We start from the raw sequence: 17,714 nt of genomic DNA, 5'->3' as shown, positions 1-17,714 counted from the left end.
AATCCCTGACACGTTGTTATATGTATCAGGATAGGTTCCAAGCAAATTGGCAAGCTGTCCTCATCTGTCATCATTATTTAAATATAATTTGAAATTTATAATATGTATATGTATGTTCAAATTTGACTATATGTGTCGCCATTGTAAATGAAATTTAAAAAAGTGTATTGTACTTAGATATACTATATTTATAGATGCTAATTTATGTCTACAAATAAAATTTCATATAAATCTATGCAGAGTAGTTTTGAAAACAAGGGTAGATAGGAGCTGAAAGTACATATATGAAGTTTTTTGAAATTGGAGTAATAGTAATAGGAGTGGTTCTGGAGATAGTTCTCGACAGCCTAGCGTTGAAATCTAAGTTGCGAGCTTTCGAGTCAGGGTCGACTCCCTAAGTAGGGAATACTCCACGCAAATTGCTTCGCATTAGTCTGCCTGGTGTGTATGTGTGTGTGTAGAGGAAGGAAGGCTATGGGAAGGGAAGAAATAAGGGAAGGGGTGGGTGCAAAAGGGCGTCCTGTGCCCAGACAATCTCGCGTTATTAGCAAGAAGGCAATTCTGCCGCCGCTCCAAGACTTTGATCAATGGTTCAATTAGAGGATTGACGTGAGATTTGTTGTGATTGAATATTTGTTCTTCGCTTTGAAGCTTCTTACTCGATCTGCCCTCGGAGCTAGAGGGGATGCCCACGGCCCAGAGCCACCCGAATCCCTTTGAAGCGCACCCCTAATTGAATTGATAAGACTTTCAAAGATGTTTCCTTTTTTTTCACTCGCGGAATCCGCGAAGCATTCGCATAATTGCAAGTTCTTACTCAAAACGTCCGAATGATGTACAAAATATAAACCTCTGCCGTCAATATAGTCGTAAAATGAACACAATCTTCAAATCGTATCTACCTGGCGAATTTATATATGAATTGACATATAAATGTACATATGTTAATCAATCAAAAAAAAACTTCATATTTTCTTTTGCCCGTATAATTTATTGCTAGTAATATTTTTAAGCCTTCAAATAATACAATATAGTAAATAAATAAAAGCAATTGAATAGCGTTTATTTTCGTATAATATTGTTCTAATAAACAAAAAAAAAATTAAAAAAGTTTGTTTCTCAATTCAAAAATAGTCCTATAGTGTAAAAAAATTAAATAACTTTTATAGCTAATTTTATTTTATTTTATTATTACATAGATATACATATGCCAGGAAGGCCTAACAGGTAAGTCCCAAAGTGCCTTCCTAGACAATTAATTACAAACATTGCAGCATTTTTTATTATATAAATCGCTATATTTCGAAAGGCTGAAGAACACGAAATTAACAATTAATTAATCCATAGACACATCTATGGATTTAGACATGTACATACATTTTTATATATTGTACATAAATTACATTCAGATATTTGTGACATAGTGGTTAGAATGGTTTTTGCCAATTGAGAGAAGTTTGCTAAATCGTTTCCATTATACATTGGATGGTTTTAAATATAATAAAAAGAATAGGTGAATATAATTATTCTAGGTATATTTCGGAAAATCTCGTTGGGGATTTTCCAAGATTTTGCTCAAGGTCGATTGTATTATATTGCGGTTACTTAATTTTCTTAAATTTCAACTTTAAATATCATGAATATTTTAAAAGTCTTTTCAGAACTGAAATCATACACCGCGCGATCACCAGGGGTGAAATTTTATTAAAGGGTGAAGGGGAAGTGAAACCCTATATCCGAAGGCTTCCCACGGGACATCATTAATTTTTTCAGCACCAGTGACTTTCAAATACTTCAACCAGCCCTTTTCCCCATCGATCACCGCGTTCCGCCGGATAAAAGGGAAATATTTGCCAAGCCGCACTACCGACGGCGACATTACCGAATTCGAGAGCATATTTTCCACGTGGAAATTCCACCATTTCCATCTCTTATCACTCTCTCTCTTTCGTCTCCATTCTGTTTAATAAATTAAATGTGGATTTGTTTTTGAAAACAGTGACCTAACTCTTCAAACATATTATATTGATATTTTTATTCCTTATATAATTATTTTTAATTATATAAGATCTTACGTAAGATTTTCGAGCATGGTTTCAAATTTTATTCGTTGTCTTCTGATAATTTGAAGGTTCTCAGAAGCAATAATCGTGACATTTTCGACGTGCGGTTATACGAAGGGCAATAACGCGAAGGGTCTTCGAAGGGCTTTACAAGAAAACATGGACGTTACCCGATCGCCTTTTCCTCTCAAATGTTAATATGCGCCTTGGCTAGGGCTTTATAGTGTTTTGATATAATTTAGTGCCCTTCTCTTGAATGTTAATTGCGGTATCCCTGAGAGAATGCCTATCCCTCTCCCTTAAACCAGACGCTCACAACTATTCCGCAAAATTTTAACTATAATATTATCTGCCAGTGTTTATAGTGTTTCGTATTGCAAGTCCATGTCTACGTGATATTTTTAAGTAAAATTTCAACACTGTACAAAGGAGCTTCCTTTTTATCTCTTATTACACGTCGTCTTCAGTTTATTCATTAAAAGCTGAAAACAATAGGCGGTCTTCGTACGATAGTTTGTAATATCCGCTCGCAAGGGATTTTCAGAAATACCTTTACAAAAGGGCAAACTATTACAGGAAGAGTCTCCCAAACTTTAGATTAAAAAAATATTTTTTATTAAAATATAAATTAAAAAGTTGTATTAAATCTCAAAATGAATAAAAAAGATTGCAATCAAATAAATACAGTGGACAATCATTACTTATTTTTACCAAAAATACATGTTTTTATTATTTTGCTTAGGTTTCCAGCTTCCCAAAATCATTTTTTTAACTAGTCATACTGTAGATACAAATTCATCAATACATGAATGGTTAGGATCTAATAATTGAGAAATATTGTAGGAACGCTGATTTGCATTGGACGACGATAAAAATTTTCACATGGCGAAAAGGTTACAATGCAATTAAAAAAGAAAAGGATAATGTGAGCCCTTTAATTATTTAAAATAGTCAATACAGGTTTAATACAGGTTGCATTCTATTTTTTAGTATTATTTAATCACTAAGCAGAAAGTTTATTTAAAAGTTTTTTGTTTAAGATTCAGGATTTGCGATTCAATTCAAAATATTTCATGATAATTAATCTTGCTAAGACATAATTATGAAGCTTCATTATAAAGTAGAAAAAACATATTCTGAATTTAAATTAAAATTTCTTTTCTTCAATCATTTCTGCGTGATAAATGTCTGGTGTTCGTTCGTAGATGTTTGAACGTATAATATAATGTACACGAGTATATTTTGCACATATTTCGGTCCTGTAGAGGAAAATAATGTGCCAAAACGGTATCTGTCTGTTTCATTTTTCACAGGGGAAGTTTTTCCGCGGGGCCGTTAAGAGAATGAGAGGAAACGCCGCGGGGAAAAAGGAAAATTCGCAGCGCGGATCCGGGCATTATTTTTGCCGGGTGCCGCGTCATCAACAAACCGCCATTTCTGCTAAGCTATCGTATATTTTGATAAATGGTCCCTGCCCGATAAAACCACCCCTACTCGTATATCCTCTTTCGCCACACATACATACATAGAAAATGTAAAAGTGCTCCGAGCCCTCTGCCGATTTTATTCGCGGGTTTTTCCGTTCGCGATTAAAAGTTAATTAAAACGGCAGCGTAGGCGTCGGCCCTGTGAGAGCGAGACTTCTCATGAAGTATGAAGCAATTAGTCGTATCAGTTATTGGAATTTATTTTATTTATTGCATTTGACAACGTATAATATTATATTAATAACTGTGTGTATAATATTACATATACCTTTATGAAGAATAAATTGTCTGAATATTTAATTAATGCTTAGAGGTTTTGATGGTTTTCTTATAACCAAATAAATTTAATAATATGAGCAATATTTCAAAACATTTAGAATGCCATATACATATACAGCCGTAGACAAATATATTAGGCCACTTGTAAAAAATGCTTTTGACTGAAAATACTCCGGTATTTCAAACAGCCACTGTTATGGCATTGCATCTTACTAGGAATTCCTCTATTGTTTAAGTCTACTTTCTCTTATTGGGTTTCTAATTATTTAAAAAAATATATAAAATTGTCCGCTTTACGCAAATCAGTATTTTGAGAGCAGTAGTTTTATCATATATGCATATTTTTTTATTGAAAAATGCCAAAAATACGGGAATCAAGTGAAGGATTATTTTACTACATTTTTAAGGCTCGGAATACATAAAAATTTCCAAGCAACTTAAATTATCGCGATGTGCGGTTCAAACGACATTAAAAGAATGTAGGTTCTATAAGAATTTATCAAAAACGGGAAATATAAGGAACAGAACACTATCGAGATCTCAATTTAACGGACCTTTTGAGCTAACTGGAGGAGTGAAAAGGGAATGAAATTCAAAATTTTCTTCACAAACTGTAAGAAGACGTCTGGTAGAAGCTTAATTACGGGGTTTCAGAGCCAGAAAGTAGCCATTGAGCTTTTTGAGGTCAGCATAAAAACTGAAAATTTGGAAAAAAAATTACACCTGGTGGAAATCTATTTGAAAATAGCTCTTGGACTTTTAGCACTTAAAATTAAACCTATAGTTCGTGTATGATCAAACGTATGTATGTTTGCGTATGTTCACGAGCAAACCGAAGTGAATATTTGGACTGTAACATACACATACATAGTTGTATGAATATGTAACGTCACGCCTTGCACTTTCGTTCGGGACTATGGAATCCGCTCATTTGTATCGACCCATTTCCCCGGAAGCGTTTTACCGGAAACGTAAAATCGCTTTTCAATTTTCGCCACGACGACGTTCGATTTCTTTCGCCGACAGCGTTTTTTCGGTTCGTAGGTAAAGTGAAAGGAAGAAGGCGTGCAGAAAAAAGACAGAGAAAAAAGAACCAGTCCGGGAAAATAACGCCAATTTACGTGTCCCGGGTTCAAACTAAACTTAAAAGGTTTTCGCTCTGCGTTCGCCGAATTCGGCGTGCTTACGGTCGCCGAGGGAGACGGGCCGCTTTTCCGCGGAAAAGTCACCCGATAGCTGGCCCCAGGGGGTGTGTTTGTCGCCCTGGTGAGTATATTTCATACCGTGAGTACAGAAGCAATCGAGAAAGCGTAGACACCCTACTCGTTCTCCACTTTTATAGTGCGAATCGCTTGTGTGTATGTATCACTGTAATCTGAATTCGTCTATCATATAATGATTTGTTACACTGAATTATTAAAATTATAAGATTCAATTATCCGGTTTATTGTTTATTTTCGCCATTAGTATAATACTTCAAGCCAATCAGTAAAAAATATTATATTTATATTGTGTCTTAAAAAATCGTTATATATGAATTTTAATAATTTAAAAGTGAGCTAATGGTAGGTAATCAAATTATTCACGGATTTAATTATGAGAGTTCCATCTCTACTAATGATAAAATAAAATAAAAAAAATCCGACGATTCATTCTTTTTTAAACATTATTTTTAATAATCGCAGTGTTTTATAGATGTATTCGATTTGATAACAAATATAAATATTGCAAATGCCAACTTTTTAAAATATGCATGCTTAAAAAAACGTTGTGCCTTTGATAAAAATTTATTAGATAGATTTTGATCGTTCGTTAAATCGTATAAAACTTCGTTAACATGAATATTAATAAATATTAGCATATTAACAATGTTAATTTTGTTTATACGCATAATATGCTAATTTTACATAAGTTAATTAATTGCGTCTGTGTAATAATTACACTTTTTGAATATTGCGTCATGTTTTTGAACACCGGACTTCTGAACAAACATCGAATCGGTTAAAAAAACTGTTCGTTTAGCACCCAAACGATATAAAAAATTTAACGTCCAATTTTCCTTACTAAAAAAATACGCTTGCTTTCGTGTTTAACAAAAATTAGCGTACGTAAAATTGCATGCAAATTATGAAATTAAAAAAAAAAACTCCCAGAACAAGTTGTTTATGAAGAATAGATAAACAGAAATTGTTAACGATCTGCAGTGTTTGACGTGCAATTTTATTTTTACGGTTGGATAAGCTAATAAGTCGCGGATGTGGCTTGTATGATATATGCATTATACAAAAATTGTACTAGAAAACCATAACTAATCAAAACGAGCATTGTAAAATGCTAATGCTGAGAATATGGTCATTGTAAGTACATACATATCCAATTTAACGATATGGTAATTGCGGGAATTACATTAAGAGATTGTCGTGTAATCGGATGTTTGCGTTAAGATTTAACTATAAGAGAACGGCAATATTTTACATATTTTAAAACATTAGCTGCAGTATCCGGTTGTAGACATGCTACTGCATTTAGAATTCGAAAAAAAGGTGATGAGAAGTCTGAAATTCTCTTAGAATCTGTTCATCAACGGAACAATCATAATACGAATGAATATTTTACGTGTATTTATATTCGCATGCGTATGCATGTGCTTATATTGTATGTATGTACATACAATATGAGAAAATCTTCTTTGTTTATTTATGTATGTATATAATTTATTACACAAACATATGTATTACTTTCATTTCCACTGAGCGTTGTCACTGAGCGACACCTATGGTATAAAACTTTAAATACATATTAATTTGAAATCATATTCAAATATTGGTGACATAGTGGGTAGGAAGGTTTTGCCAATTTGACGAGGTACCGTTTTAACAATGAAATCAGATAAATTAGCAAACTCGGATAGGAAACGATCGGCTTGGAGTCACAAATATCAAATTCTGACCAGCAGCACTACATTAAATACTTTCAAATAAATTATTTTTCGATCGAGGTCAACCCAGGGCTTGACCCCGGGAACTTCTCGGCGGTTAGCATTGATCCAACCACCGAGCTATACTGCTGGCTTAATTATTGATTAATCGTACTTGAGTCTAATGGAAAGTTTGATTCTCACAAAATATAATTACATAATTCATTTAAATTATACATATTTTTGAGTAAGGAAATAATTTTAGCCACAAATGCATACAAAGCGGAAAATTCACTTAATAAAGAATACGTCTGTGAAAAAACACCAAAGATATTCCCACATACATATATAGAATTATCTTAATGTAAAAAATGTCTATTTTAAAGTTTGACAAATTCAAATCAAGTATTGGAAAGTACTAGAAATTCCAATGTCATTCTATATAATATAAATCAAATGAGAAATACATACGAGGAACATGTTTATGTCAATATACCTATACAATAATGCGACATTTCATTAAATAACCAGCAGCGTGGTCTAGTGCTGAATGTTGAATTATTTCGTACTTGATGTTACGAGTTCGATTCCCGCTAAGTCTCGCTGTTGGCCAGACCTTGGTTTGTCGAGGTCGATCGTTTCTTATCAGAATTTGCCAATTTTTCTGATTTTCATTGAAACGATTCCTGTAAAATTGGCGTTTCCTTCCCAATTTTCTGTTGCGAACCTTAAGTTATTGTTATATCTTAGGTTTCGCCATATTGCTCACCATAGATGTCTCTGTGGTTGTTTATCGAATATAAAATTCGTATTGTTACATGAAAGTTATTCATCGTTATTTATCGTATTAATACGATGTTTGTAATATCTGACCATAGATGTCAGATATTGTTTAGATTTACATGTATCTATGTAATAATTATGTGGACCAGGAAGGCGCATTTGGGGTTTACCTGTTAAGCCTTCCTGGTATATTTGTATATATGTATGTAAAAATATGTATGTATGTAAATGTTAATATGACATAAGCATTCCATACATTCAAATCCAGAATTTCGTATGAATACAATTAGAATATAATCAAAATGTATTACAAAACATTGCATCATTAGTATGAAAACCACTTTAAAATCTTATAGAGGAGACAGAATGAGTTTTTTTTATATAAAACTTTGTATTATTCAGATCTAAGATAAACACTGATACTCTCAGACTTGAAACGGATCGTGACAGGTATAATATTTTATAGCTCATTTACCACAGATAAGCATATATATTTTTTTTATGAATATCAACTCACCCGTAACGATTTAGTTGTAAAATCGGCAATGCTCAAGTACCACGAGCAAGGGTGAGTCACATTCATACTCGTTTGATGTGCGCAACAAGTGTTGCGTTCAAGTCTCCAGCGGGTCGTTAACCAGCCGCCGTCCTTTGATCTCGGTCTCGCACCAACCTGTACCGATGATGATGATGATGATGATGATTCACCCCGTTTACTTCTTTTTTCCCCTTCGCCGAGGCGATCACCCCGAGACGGATTGTAATTACAACGAAAAAGGGGGAAAATAATCCCAGATATTACGCGCGGTTGAACAACGCTCGCGGTATAGAGTACGTGTCTCGTCCCTGCCTCCGTTTTGCTAATCCCAATACCGTGCTAATTCGTGCGAATAAAAGCCCCCTTCATTACCATAATACCTACCGCATTTCGATTCTTTACGTCGCCACCAAATGTACGATCTGCTTTGAGGCTAAAAATAAAAATGAAGTTTCACCTGGAAAATTTCAGATTTTCTCAACACATTCATACTATACATATGTATATGTACTGCTTACAAGCAGGAAATTTTTGAGAAAAGTTAAACCAGAGGCTTTGTCGAGAGATATTGTCGATAGATATCTAGTTATCTAATGTAAGTCGATAGATATCTACATAGATGCTACATATCTATCGACTTTGAAACGGATATTGATTCATTAAAAAATCAAGTCATCCTTCAGAGAAGAATTCAACGCCGAGGAGTGGTATACTGTAGGGATTGGAATTTACCGTCATATTTCATTTACCAGTAAAAAATTCTAACTACGGGTATACCGGTATTTACCGGCTAATTAAAACTGTATGAAATACAGTGCATGTAGTTACTTGTCCTATAAAAGTTAGCCTTAATTAAACCATAAATAATTAAATTAAATTTCAGGTGAATAATGTCATATAAATACATAAAGTCCATTCGTTATAATGAATAATGTTTCAATTATATATGTATTTATTTAAAGTTAGGATCATAATTGAAACAACCGTCTGATAGAATTGATTGCGATTTGGTTGGTCTATGTTGCTTTTAAGCAAGCATTCGCGTAGCCACTCTTATGAATGGACATTTATAACTGAAAATAAACAAATTATAAATCCCCAATCCATAATACGATGTTTGCATCGATTTTCATTGCAATAATATGTCTTTATATGCAGTTAGTTCTTGATAAAATAAGTCACGGCATTTACTGGTAAATTTTACAATTTACCGGTAATTACCCATGGCCAAATTTTGCTGATTTACCGGTAAGCCGATATACTGGTATTGCAATCCCTATTATACCGTAAGGAGGTAGGGACAATGACCTATTATATTTATAAATGGTCACTTCTACTACCCCATTTTGTATTGAATATTTTTTTATTCTTAGAAAGTGTTGAAAAAAATCGTCAATTTAAAAGTTCAATTTAGATATCGACAGATATGTATGTCTGATTAATGATTTCTTCGTTAAATTAAATAATTATATACTTATGTGTGTAAGAAATTAAATGAAAACATTTGTAGCCCGATGAGCAATAGTTACAACGAGAAAGCTTTTTCATAAATTATATATTTTTATTTTGAATTTTGTAGAAAAATAATACCGTCACAGACTGTTTTTACACGGCTCTTTTATTATGCATATGTATCAGGAAAAACCTTGAAATAATATTCAATAAACTCCAATGGAAAAAGCAACTTCCGAGAATTCTATGAAATTTATTCGTAGAAGCGATTCGAATGCTCCTAAAAAAATTAATACCATTAAGCGATTTATAATACGTATTTTGCGTTTCGTTTGTTTGTGAAAAGTTAAGTATTCTTGTTAGATAAATTGTACAAAGATATTTATAAAATCAGAATTGTAAATTCATATTATCGATTTTTTAAAATAATATACACATAAGTTATATTATATTATAGAACTACCATTAGAGAAAAGTACCTTCGCTGAATATGAATCACATGTAGACCTTGAGAGAATGCTAGCATTTCCAGGTAATCTTTGGAACTGGCTACGCTAGCTGAATCACAATTGACTGACGTGTTCGCATAGTAAACACATTTATAATAATACTATAATACTTGCACTTGACAGGCGATAATATCTTAGTTGATATAAATTAATAATTATTATTATAAATTCAAGCGGATTACGGATTCGTAATTTCAAGGTTGAATTAAATCGCTCCTTATTCGCATATCAAAACAACTTATCTTCGTAAGTGTGCGTTGTAATAAAATTTATTTTTTAAGTTCGGAGTGATACACTCCAATGTTTTCATTTGCTATATTTGCATAGTGACATGACTCAGGTATGTTTGTAAAGTGTGAAAGGTACACATTATCTAACCGCATTTCACATATGCACTCTGGGATGAGTAATGTTCCATATATGTAATAACAAATGCAAGTATCATTCAAGCACGCTTTCAAATTATGGATTGATATGAGAAAATTACGTATAAATGCATTGATAGAGTGGTACATGTATCGTTGTATGTGAATTACTGTGAAAATTGTAAAATGGCGTTGTTTGAAAAACACTGGACAACATATCAATACGAGTTGCAGTAATCGAAAGTGCAATTAATAAGGAAGATCATTGAAAATCTGCAATATGAAAAAGTGAAGAAACTATTAATTGTGTGTTAATTTGAAATATTTACTTTTAATTTCAAATAAAATAAAAAAAAGCATTTATATTTTATCGAAAAAATTCCTTTGTTTTTTTTCTTTAGTTAACGTTTTTTTATTATCCATGTGAAGTGTATTATTATAAGTGCTTGGAAGTGTATTATTTTCAGTTCGGGGGGTTGATTTATATTTAAGGGTTGAGCAAAATAGTGTTTTTATGTATTATAAGGATCAAAAGTGTAATTGATAAGTGTTAATATGTACTTGTAGACTGTACATAGATAGAGAAAATAAAACGAGCCTATGGAGACGTCATGCGATATGTAAGTGAATATTATATATTTTACTATTCATAAATATATACATACTTGTGCAGTAATATACTGATAGAAATATTTAAATATTTATTTTACCAAAGTACTAGAAGAATTTTATATACGCATATTACTTACATACATACAATATGCAATATGTAAGTTTTTTTTTTAATTGTTTTTAGCAAATATATTGACATATTTACGTACAGTAGATATATGTACATATGTCCATACATGCAAATAACATTTTTCTCTTGAATATTTGACAAAGATAAATAAATTCATATTATTATTAATAAAAAAAACGAAATACATTAGCCATGAATTTTAAAATGTCTCGTCTGAAAAATTAAAAATCGTAAATGTCCTATCCATTTTAAGTTTTGATTAAAATAAAATAAATAAAGATGAATTATAAATCAACCGACAAAGCCATATTAAAAATTCGTACATGAAATTTATTTTATGTTTTTTTTTTCATATTAAAAATGCCATGTGTCATGACGGGTTACTCTAAATCGACGCTATGGCTAACTTTGTCATACGTACATATGTACAAAGATCCGAACATACAATGTATGTATGTAGGTGTATACATATATTAATAACAAACCACAAGCATACATATGTATGTATGTATGTATGTGTGCTAGCAACAATCAACAAATTCGGACTATCAAAATTCGTGAGAGATGGAACGATTTTGTTGGAGCCGTCACAACAATTAAGGCACATATGTACATGCATTGACAAATTCTAACATGAGATGGTCAATCTAGACTAATAACCATCCATAATGGTACTTCGAGAATAGTAATCGAGAGTAGGGAAAAATTGTTGGATTCCGGTCGGGATTTTTATCCAAGACCTTTCGTATTTTAAACAATGGCTTAGCCAGTAAGCTACGCTTTTTTTCTTCATATGTATGCTGTACTTTAAATATTTTTCTTTAAGGTAAATAATAATAATATATTAGTTCGACTTTATCCTTTATTTATAGCACATTAACTTTTATATAAAATGGTTTCATTACATAAATGTACATATCTACTTATATATGTACATAAATGTCGTAGATACGGTACTTCAGGGTTGTGATCAAATTCGATATTTCAAATATATGTACATACGTAGTGTACATTTACATATTATACAACATATATTACTGACTAACATGATATGATATTACATATGTATATACATATATAACAATATGATATTACTGACTGACATGTCCAGTTGTAAAGAAGAGGAAATAAAGAGACGAAATAAGGATGGAATGAATTTTGGCCGTTTTTAAATTAAAAAAAATGTCACTTTGCCTAAAGGAAAATTTCTTCGATCAATGTGCTAAGCCAATAATGACGTATGAACGTAAAACTTAGAACGCCAAAATTTTACGCAAAGTCCAATGCTCTCAAAGAAATATGGAAAGCTGTATGCTCGGCATAACGAGGAGAGATGGGAAGCGAAATACGTCGGTGAGACGTATGACAAGGATAGGATATATGTATGTATGTAGTGGAGAGAGTGAAGCGATTGAAATGGAAATGGGTGGATCACGTAGTTAGAAAAATATATGAAAAGTCGACAAATGAAGTGCTGGAATGATACCCGAGATAATGTACAAGGGTGGAAGGAAGGCCGCAAGGAAGAAGGGTGGATGAAATTAGAAAAACGTGTGGGTGCTATCTAGGGATTGCAATACCGGTATACTGGTATATCGGTTTACCGGTAAAAGTGGATGAGGTTGTCTGGATTTGTTTATTTTCAGTATTAAATGTGGTAATTTTAAATTGATTAATTCACTGGCAGCACACACCAACCAAATCTTAATAAATGAGATCAGATGAATGATTAAATTATGATTGAAACTTTCAAATGGCTCAAACTTTAAATAAATAAATATGATTGCTTAGAAATAAAAATAATGAAATTTATTTAAATTACTTTAATTCATTTGTATGATATCATGCACCCGAGACTTATTTTTTTTTATTTACGATTCAATCTAGGTTAACGTTTTCGGGAAAAGTAACCACATTCGGTTATCTAATCCACGAAAAAAAAATTTCATTTACCGGTAAATACCGGTATACCGGTAGTAGGAAAAATCATTTACCATTTACTGGTTTATAAAATTTTATGGTAAATTGTAATCCCTAGTGAGATCGACGGGAGTTGCTCAAAATGGCAGTAAATGATGATATTAGATAAAAAAATTTTTGCCCCAATGATAATGATGATGAACAACAGACGGTAAAAGGATCAGTCTATCAGGATTTTCAATGTTTGTTTTTTTATAGGATTTATGGCACTATCTCATCGCTGCGTAATTAATCGCAAATTGTGCACTCGTATGAACTCTGGCCGCTTGCTAATTGGTCGGCGTCCGTCTCATGGTCCATAATTATTCTATTATGAGTGAAATGTGTTTCATTGCATTTTATCGCTTGAACAAATGGTGTCCGTGATGCGATCAAATTCATATGTATGTACATTTTATATATATATATGTACCTGCAAATTGAGTGGATGATTCACGTTTCACCCCGCGAGCGCGGCCATGTTGCTCGTCCGTTTGACCCGCTTTTTCAAACGGTCGCATGCGATAAATGGAAGTGGGAAAGGCAACCCAGAAGTCGAGCTGATGATGGAGCCGATGACTAACTACCACTTTTAATTCGTTTCTTTGTGTGTTCGTACCGTGTTTCGATACGCTGCAACAGCGACGACAAAAAAATAAAATAAATATGACTCTATACTACGTACACAATGGTGGACGTGAGTCACCGCGAGTTTACCGTGTTTTGTGTTTAGATGCAATCGCGGTTAAAAAATTACTGACACTCGTATAAAATATATTTTCAAGTCCATTTTGTAACGATATACATATTTTACGCGATAAACTTGCTCGTTTTATATTTTTTTTAGGTGCAATCGCCAATGCGATGAAGTTCTATTAGCTTCGTCATGTCTGTATCAGAATTTCTCGGGTTGCTTGGAACGTCGGTGTTCCGCGTGATGTATTTCGAACGTATGTATATATGTATGTATGTACTCGAATATCAATCCAGACTATTTGATACATACTAGTCGAGTTGGTGGTTTAACTGTTTGTAATACATGTGCTGATAGTTGTATGTATGTAAAGGATTGGCTTTGATGTGCGATATGCTGAAAATTGAGGGCGAAATTGAGTCTTGTATATGTGTATATATGTATGTATATGTATACATTATATTTATGTTATAAAATAAATTGATTATTCTTGATATGAGATGTATACCAATCTCATTGCACGATATGTATTTAAATGCATGTAAATATGTACTTTATTACAATATTTATTCTGTATGCTATAAACATGTACATATGTATATATGTTATTATATGTGTATGTATGTACATAGTAGGTATGTAATATAAATTACATATATACAGTGAGAATATCACCGACAGATATTTGCTTTTTTTTCAAAGGTTTTATATTAGTCTTTTAAATTATTGTGCCAATTTGGAGTGTGACTATTTTAATGGTCGATTTAATTGTACGACGCACGGCGATGCATATTCGAACGAAGGTCGAAATTTCTCTTTATTTGCAACTTGAGATATATTTATTTATTACTGTTTCGTATTGCGCGCTAAAACAGTAAATGTGGGCCAATTAGTATTCTCCGCGCATCCCATGACTAACAGTCGGCGTATAATAAAATAAAAACATGATCAAATTATAAACACGACTTTATTGTGATTCAAAATGCGCGGAAATGTGCCGCGCGTCGATCGAATACTACAATTTTCATTATCATTCTTAAAATTAATATCAGGTGAAATGATTCCCTTTTTCTGCTCAAACAATGAACGTTCAACGTTATTGAACGTATAAAAATATTGCTTTTTTAAAATAAAATTTTGAAACTAATATTAGGTTTGTTTGTTTTTTTATATTATGTATATTATGGTATGGTTTCAAGCAAACTCAATACAATAATTATAGTAGTAATGGATGCTTAAAAGCGAAAGTTCTGTAAGGGTACTACATATATTATTATCATAGAATAATATGATTTGTGGTCTATGTGAGTGAGTATTGATGTAAGTGAAACTTCTATGGTTATGTCAGATGAGAGTTACAGAAGTGCGTGCCATTTATTTCTAACACTTGATCTGTCTCCTAATTTTGTCTTTTTCTCATTCGTTGCACAAATTCGATTTCACTATTGCTCGCCCCCAATGTTCTGTAGTTCGTCTTCATGTGGAAAACATTTTGTTTTATCTGTTTACAACATTATTTTATCTATTTTCTGTATTTTCATCATACAAATTACATACATATCATATCACTGTGTACAAAGAAATTTACATTTTATGTTTTCTCATAAAATTTAAAGTAAATTCAAATGAATCAGGTAATAAATACTCTCTTTCTAGTGGTGGGTAATTTTCAATTCTACGACGAGGTTCTCAGAACACAATTTTTAATTTCTATTTTTACATTTACATATGTATAGAAATTTTAATTATTTTTCCGTTGCCTTCTGGAGAAGACGATAAGAAATTTTCTGACGCCAGTTTTGTATAAAACCATTCCAAAAACTACATACATTCATATGTATGTACTAAGACTTCCAATCCCGGGATCCCGGGCACCGGGATCCCGGGTTTCTGGTGTTTTCTGGTACCGTGAATCCCGGTGCTGAAACTAGTCTGAATACCGGGATTACGGTGCTGGAAAAATTTGTTTAAAAATATTATTTTTACAAAAATCATAAAACAACATTATATAATGAACAATAGTGGGATGAGCAATGACAATCATAGTCCATTTGTTTTCTCTGACCCGGCTTGCGAAAAATACTACATACAATAAACCAGAGGTGGGATTTTTTCTCTTAAAAAAGTCAAAAATTTTGTGACAACGATTCTTTCCATGCCCTGAACATATTTAGAGTTGATAAGGATTTGGTCGGAATTCGTAAGCCGGAAGTAGAACTTTAGTCTTTTGTAAGTTTTCGTACATTGTGTTCAATTTGTATTGAAAACGCTCATAGCCGGTATGTGTGAACGTGTATACATATACATACATATGTTCGATTATCGAATTTCGTTTTTTATCCTTCTTATATTCCTCAAATACATAGATAAAGTCGTAGGTTGGTCACAGCCGAATTTTTTACATAAAATAAATGTAATTGAAGTTTTTTTTTATATTAGGTGGATTGTTTCGATGAATAATTACTAGACGGTAAAAACTATTTGTAAAAAACGAATCAATGAATCAAAGGGTAAACGGACTACTAGTCATATGTGAACCAGTCACAGGACAACCGGTTGCTCTAGATCGGTCACACGTGATCACCCGTCATACTAAAACTGGTCACGAGAAAACTGGTCACATCCTTAAACTGGTCACGAGAAAACTGGTCATACCCTAAAATCGGTCACGAGGAAACTGGTTGACCGATTTTAGGGTGTGACCAGTTTTAGTGTGACGGGTGACCGAACTAGAGCGATCGGTTGTCCTGTGACCGGTTCACATTTGACTAGTAATCACCGAACCAATCAAAGAGATGTTTTTTATTTAATTATATTTTCGGATGTGTTTTATTTAATCTTAGAAATTTATGGATGCGAACCGAAAATTTAAAGCATGTAGCCAAACTTCCAAAATTAGTATGCCGATATGGGAGTATTTTTTGCGTGAAACATCGGGAGAGTTTGCAAAATGCAATTGAACGTTTTTGAAATATGAAAACATGCAATCGAACTTTTTTTTCTTATATATTTGAAATCCCGGTGCTAGCACCGGGATCGCGGGATCGGAAATTCCCAGAACCGCAATCCCGGCGCTGAAGTAACCTTCCGGGATTGGAAGCACTAGTATGTACATACACAATGTTTAAAAGTGAGGTAATATTGAAAAATGTTGACAGAAGATGGCAGTTAATTTCTTAAATTTAGATGTATTCACTATTTATCGAGAGGTCAAATCTGCACTTACTATTATCGCGGTTTAAAATATGGCACAATAATAAGCGGCCGTAAATTAAAATGGCGAGTAGTTGCATAAGTCTGATGGAGTACTAGTTCAGGTTGGCTTTGGGCTCTACAGGGGTCGTAAAGCGGCCTAGGATCAAATGCAATATATACGAGCATCCAACCCCCGAATGATGATGATGCGGCCATTTCGCTAACAACCCCCTCTCTCCTCCCGGTCCGCGCGTCGGGTTTCTAATTAACGATGGAGCCGCGCGCCTCCCGCCACCCCCTTGACGATCCGTCTTCGATAATAAAATTAAATAGGCACGTTGGGGGTTAACGCGACGCCGCGACGGACCATCCGGAGATGTTTCCGGCACGGAGGATGATTGTTTTAAATTTTAGCTTCGGAAAAACCGAGACCCAAATTTTATGATAACAAAGCTGGAACGGGTGGAAATTATTCGGTTCGATTGCCAAAATACATCTTAAGAATATTTATTTTTAATTTAATTTAACATTAAGAAGGATTTCGTTTATTTTATTTTTTTTATAATTTTCAATTTTCAAATTTAACAAAATGATTTTTTTTTAAACAAATGAGAATACATACAAACAGAATAGATACGAACAACTGAAATAAGATTTTTAGTTTATTTGATAAACAACTCAAAATAGGGAAAATAAAATATAAAAGAGAAAATACAAAAGATAAACTTAAT

The 17,714-nt window shown here is 32.9% G+C and overlaps 1 protein-coding gene across 1 annotated transcript; it reads right to left on the bottom strand.

Annotated features, from left to right (window-relative positions):
- Nucleotides 1–11,982: 11,982 nt before the first annotated feature.
- On the bottom strand, nt 11,983–17,199 carry LOC143915873 (uncharacterized). Its single transcript, XM_077436694.1, has 4 exons — nt 17,098–17,199; nt 14,750–14,859; nt 13,528–13,727; nt 11,983–13,459 (listed from the first exon to the last, which is right to left on the bottom strand). The coding sequence occupies exons 1-4, from the start codon at nt 17,197–17,199 to the stop codon at nt 13,344–13,346; spliced, it is 528 nt and encodes a 175-aa protein (XP_077292820.1). The 3' UTR covers nt 11,983–13,343.
- Between the last annotated feature and the right edge of the window lie 515 nt (nt 17,200–17,714).

This window comes from Arctopsyche grandis, chromosome 8 (genome assembly GCF_051622035.1).
Source record: "Arctopsyche grandis isolate Sample6627 chromosome 8, ASM5162203v2, whole genome shotgun sequence".
NCBI lineage: Eukaryota > Metazoa > Arthropoda > Insecta > Trichoptera > Hydropsychidae > Arctopsyche > Arctopsyche grandis.
Note: the sequence above shows the minus strand (reverse complement) of the source record. Positions and strands in the feature narration are given on the sequence as shown.

Excerpts from the sequence above, each read along its gene's own strand:
- LOC143915873 (XM_077436694.1), bottom strand. The coding sequence starts at position 17,199 with ATGGCCGCATCATCATCATTCGGGGGTTGGATGCTCGTATATATTGCA. Across the intron at positions 14,860-17,097 it reads CCCAAAGCCAACCTGAACTA|AAAAAGGGAATCATTTCACC; the intron begins GTACTCCATCAG and ends TTGTTTGAGCAG. Across the intron at positions 13,728-14,749 it reads TTGAATCACAATAAAGTCGT|CGTATCGAAACACGGTACGA; the intron begins GTTTATAATTTG and ends TCGCTGTTGCAG.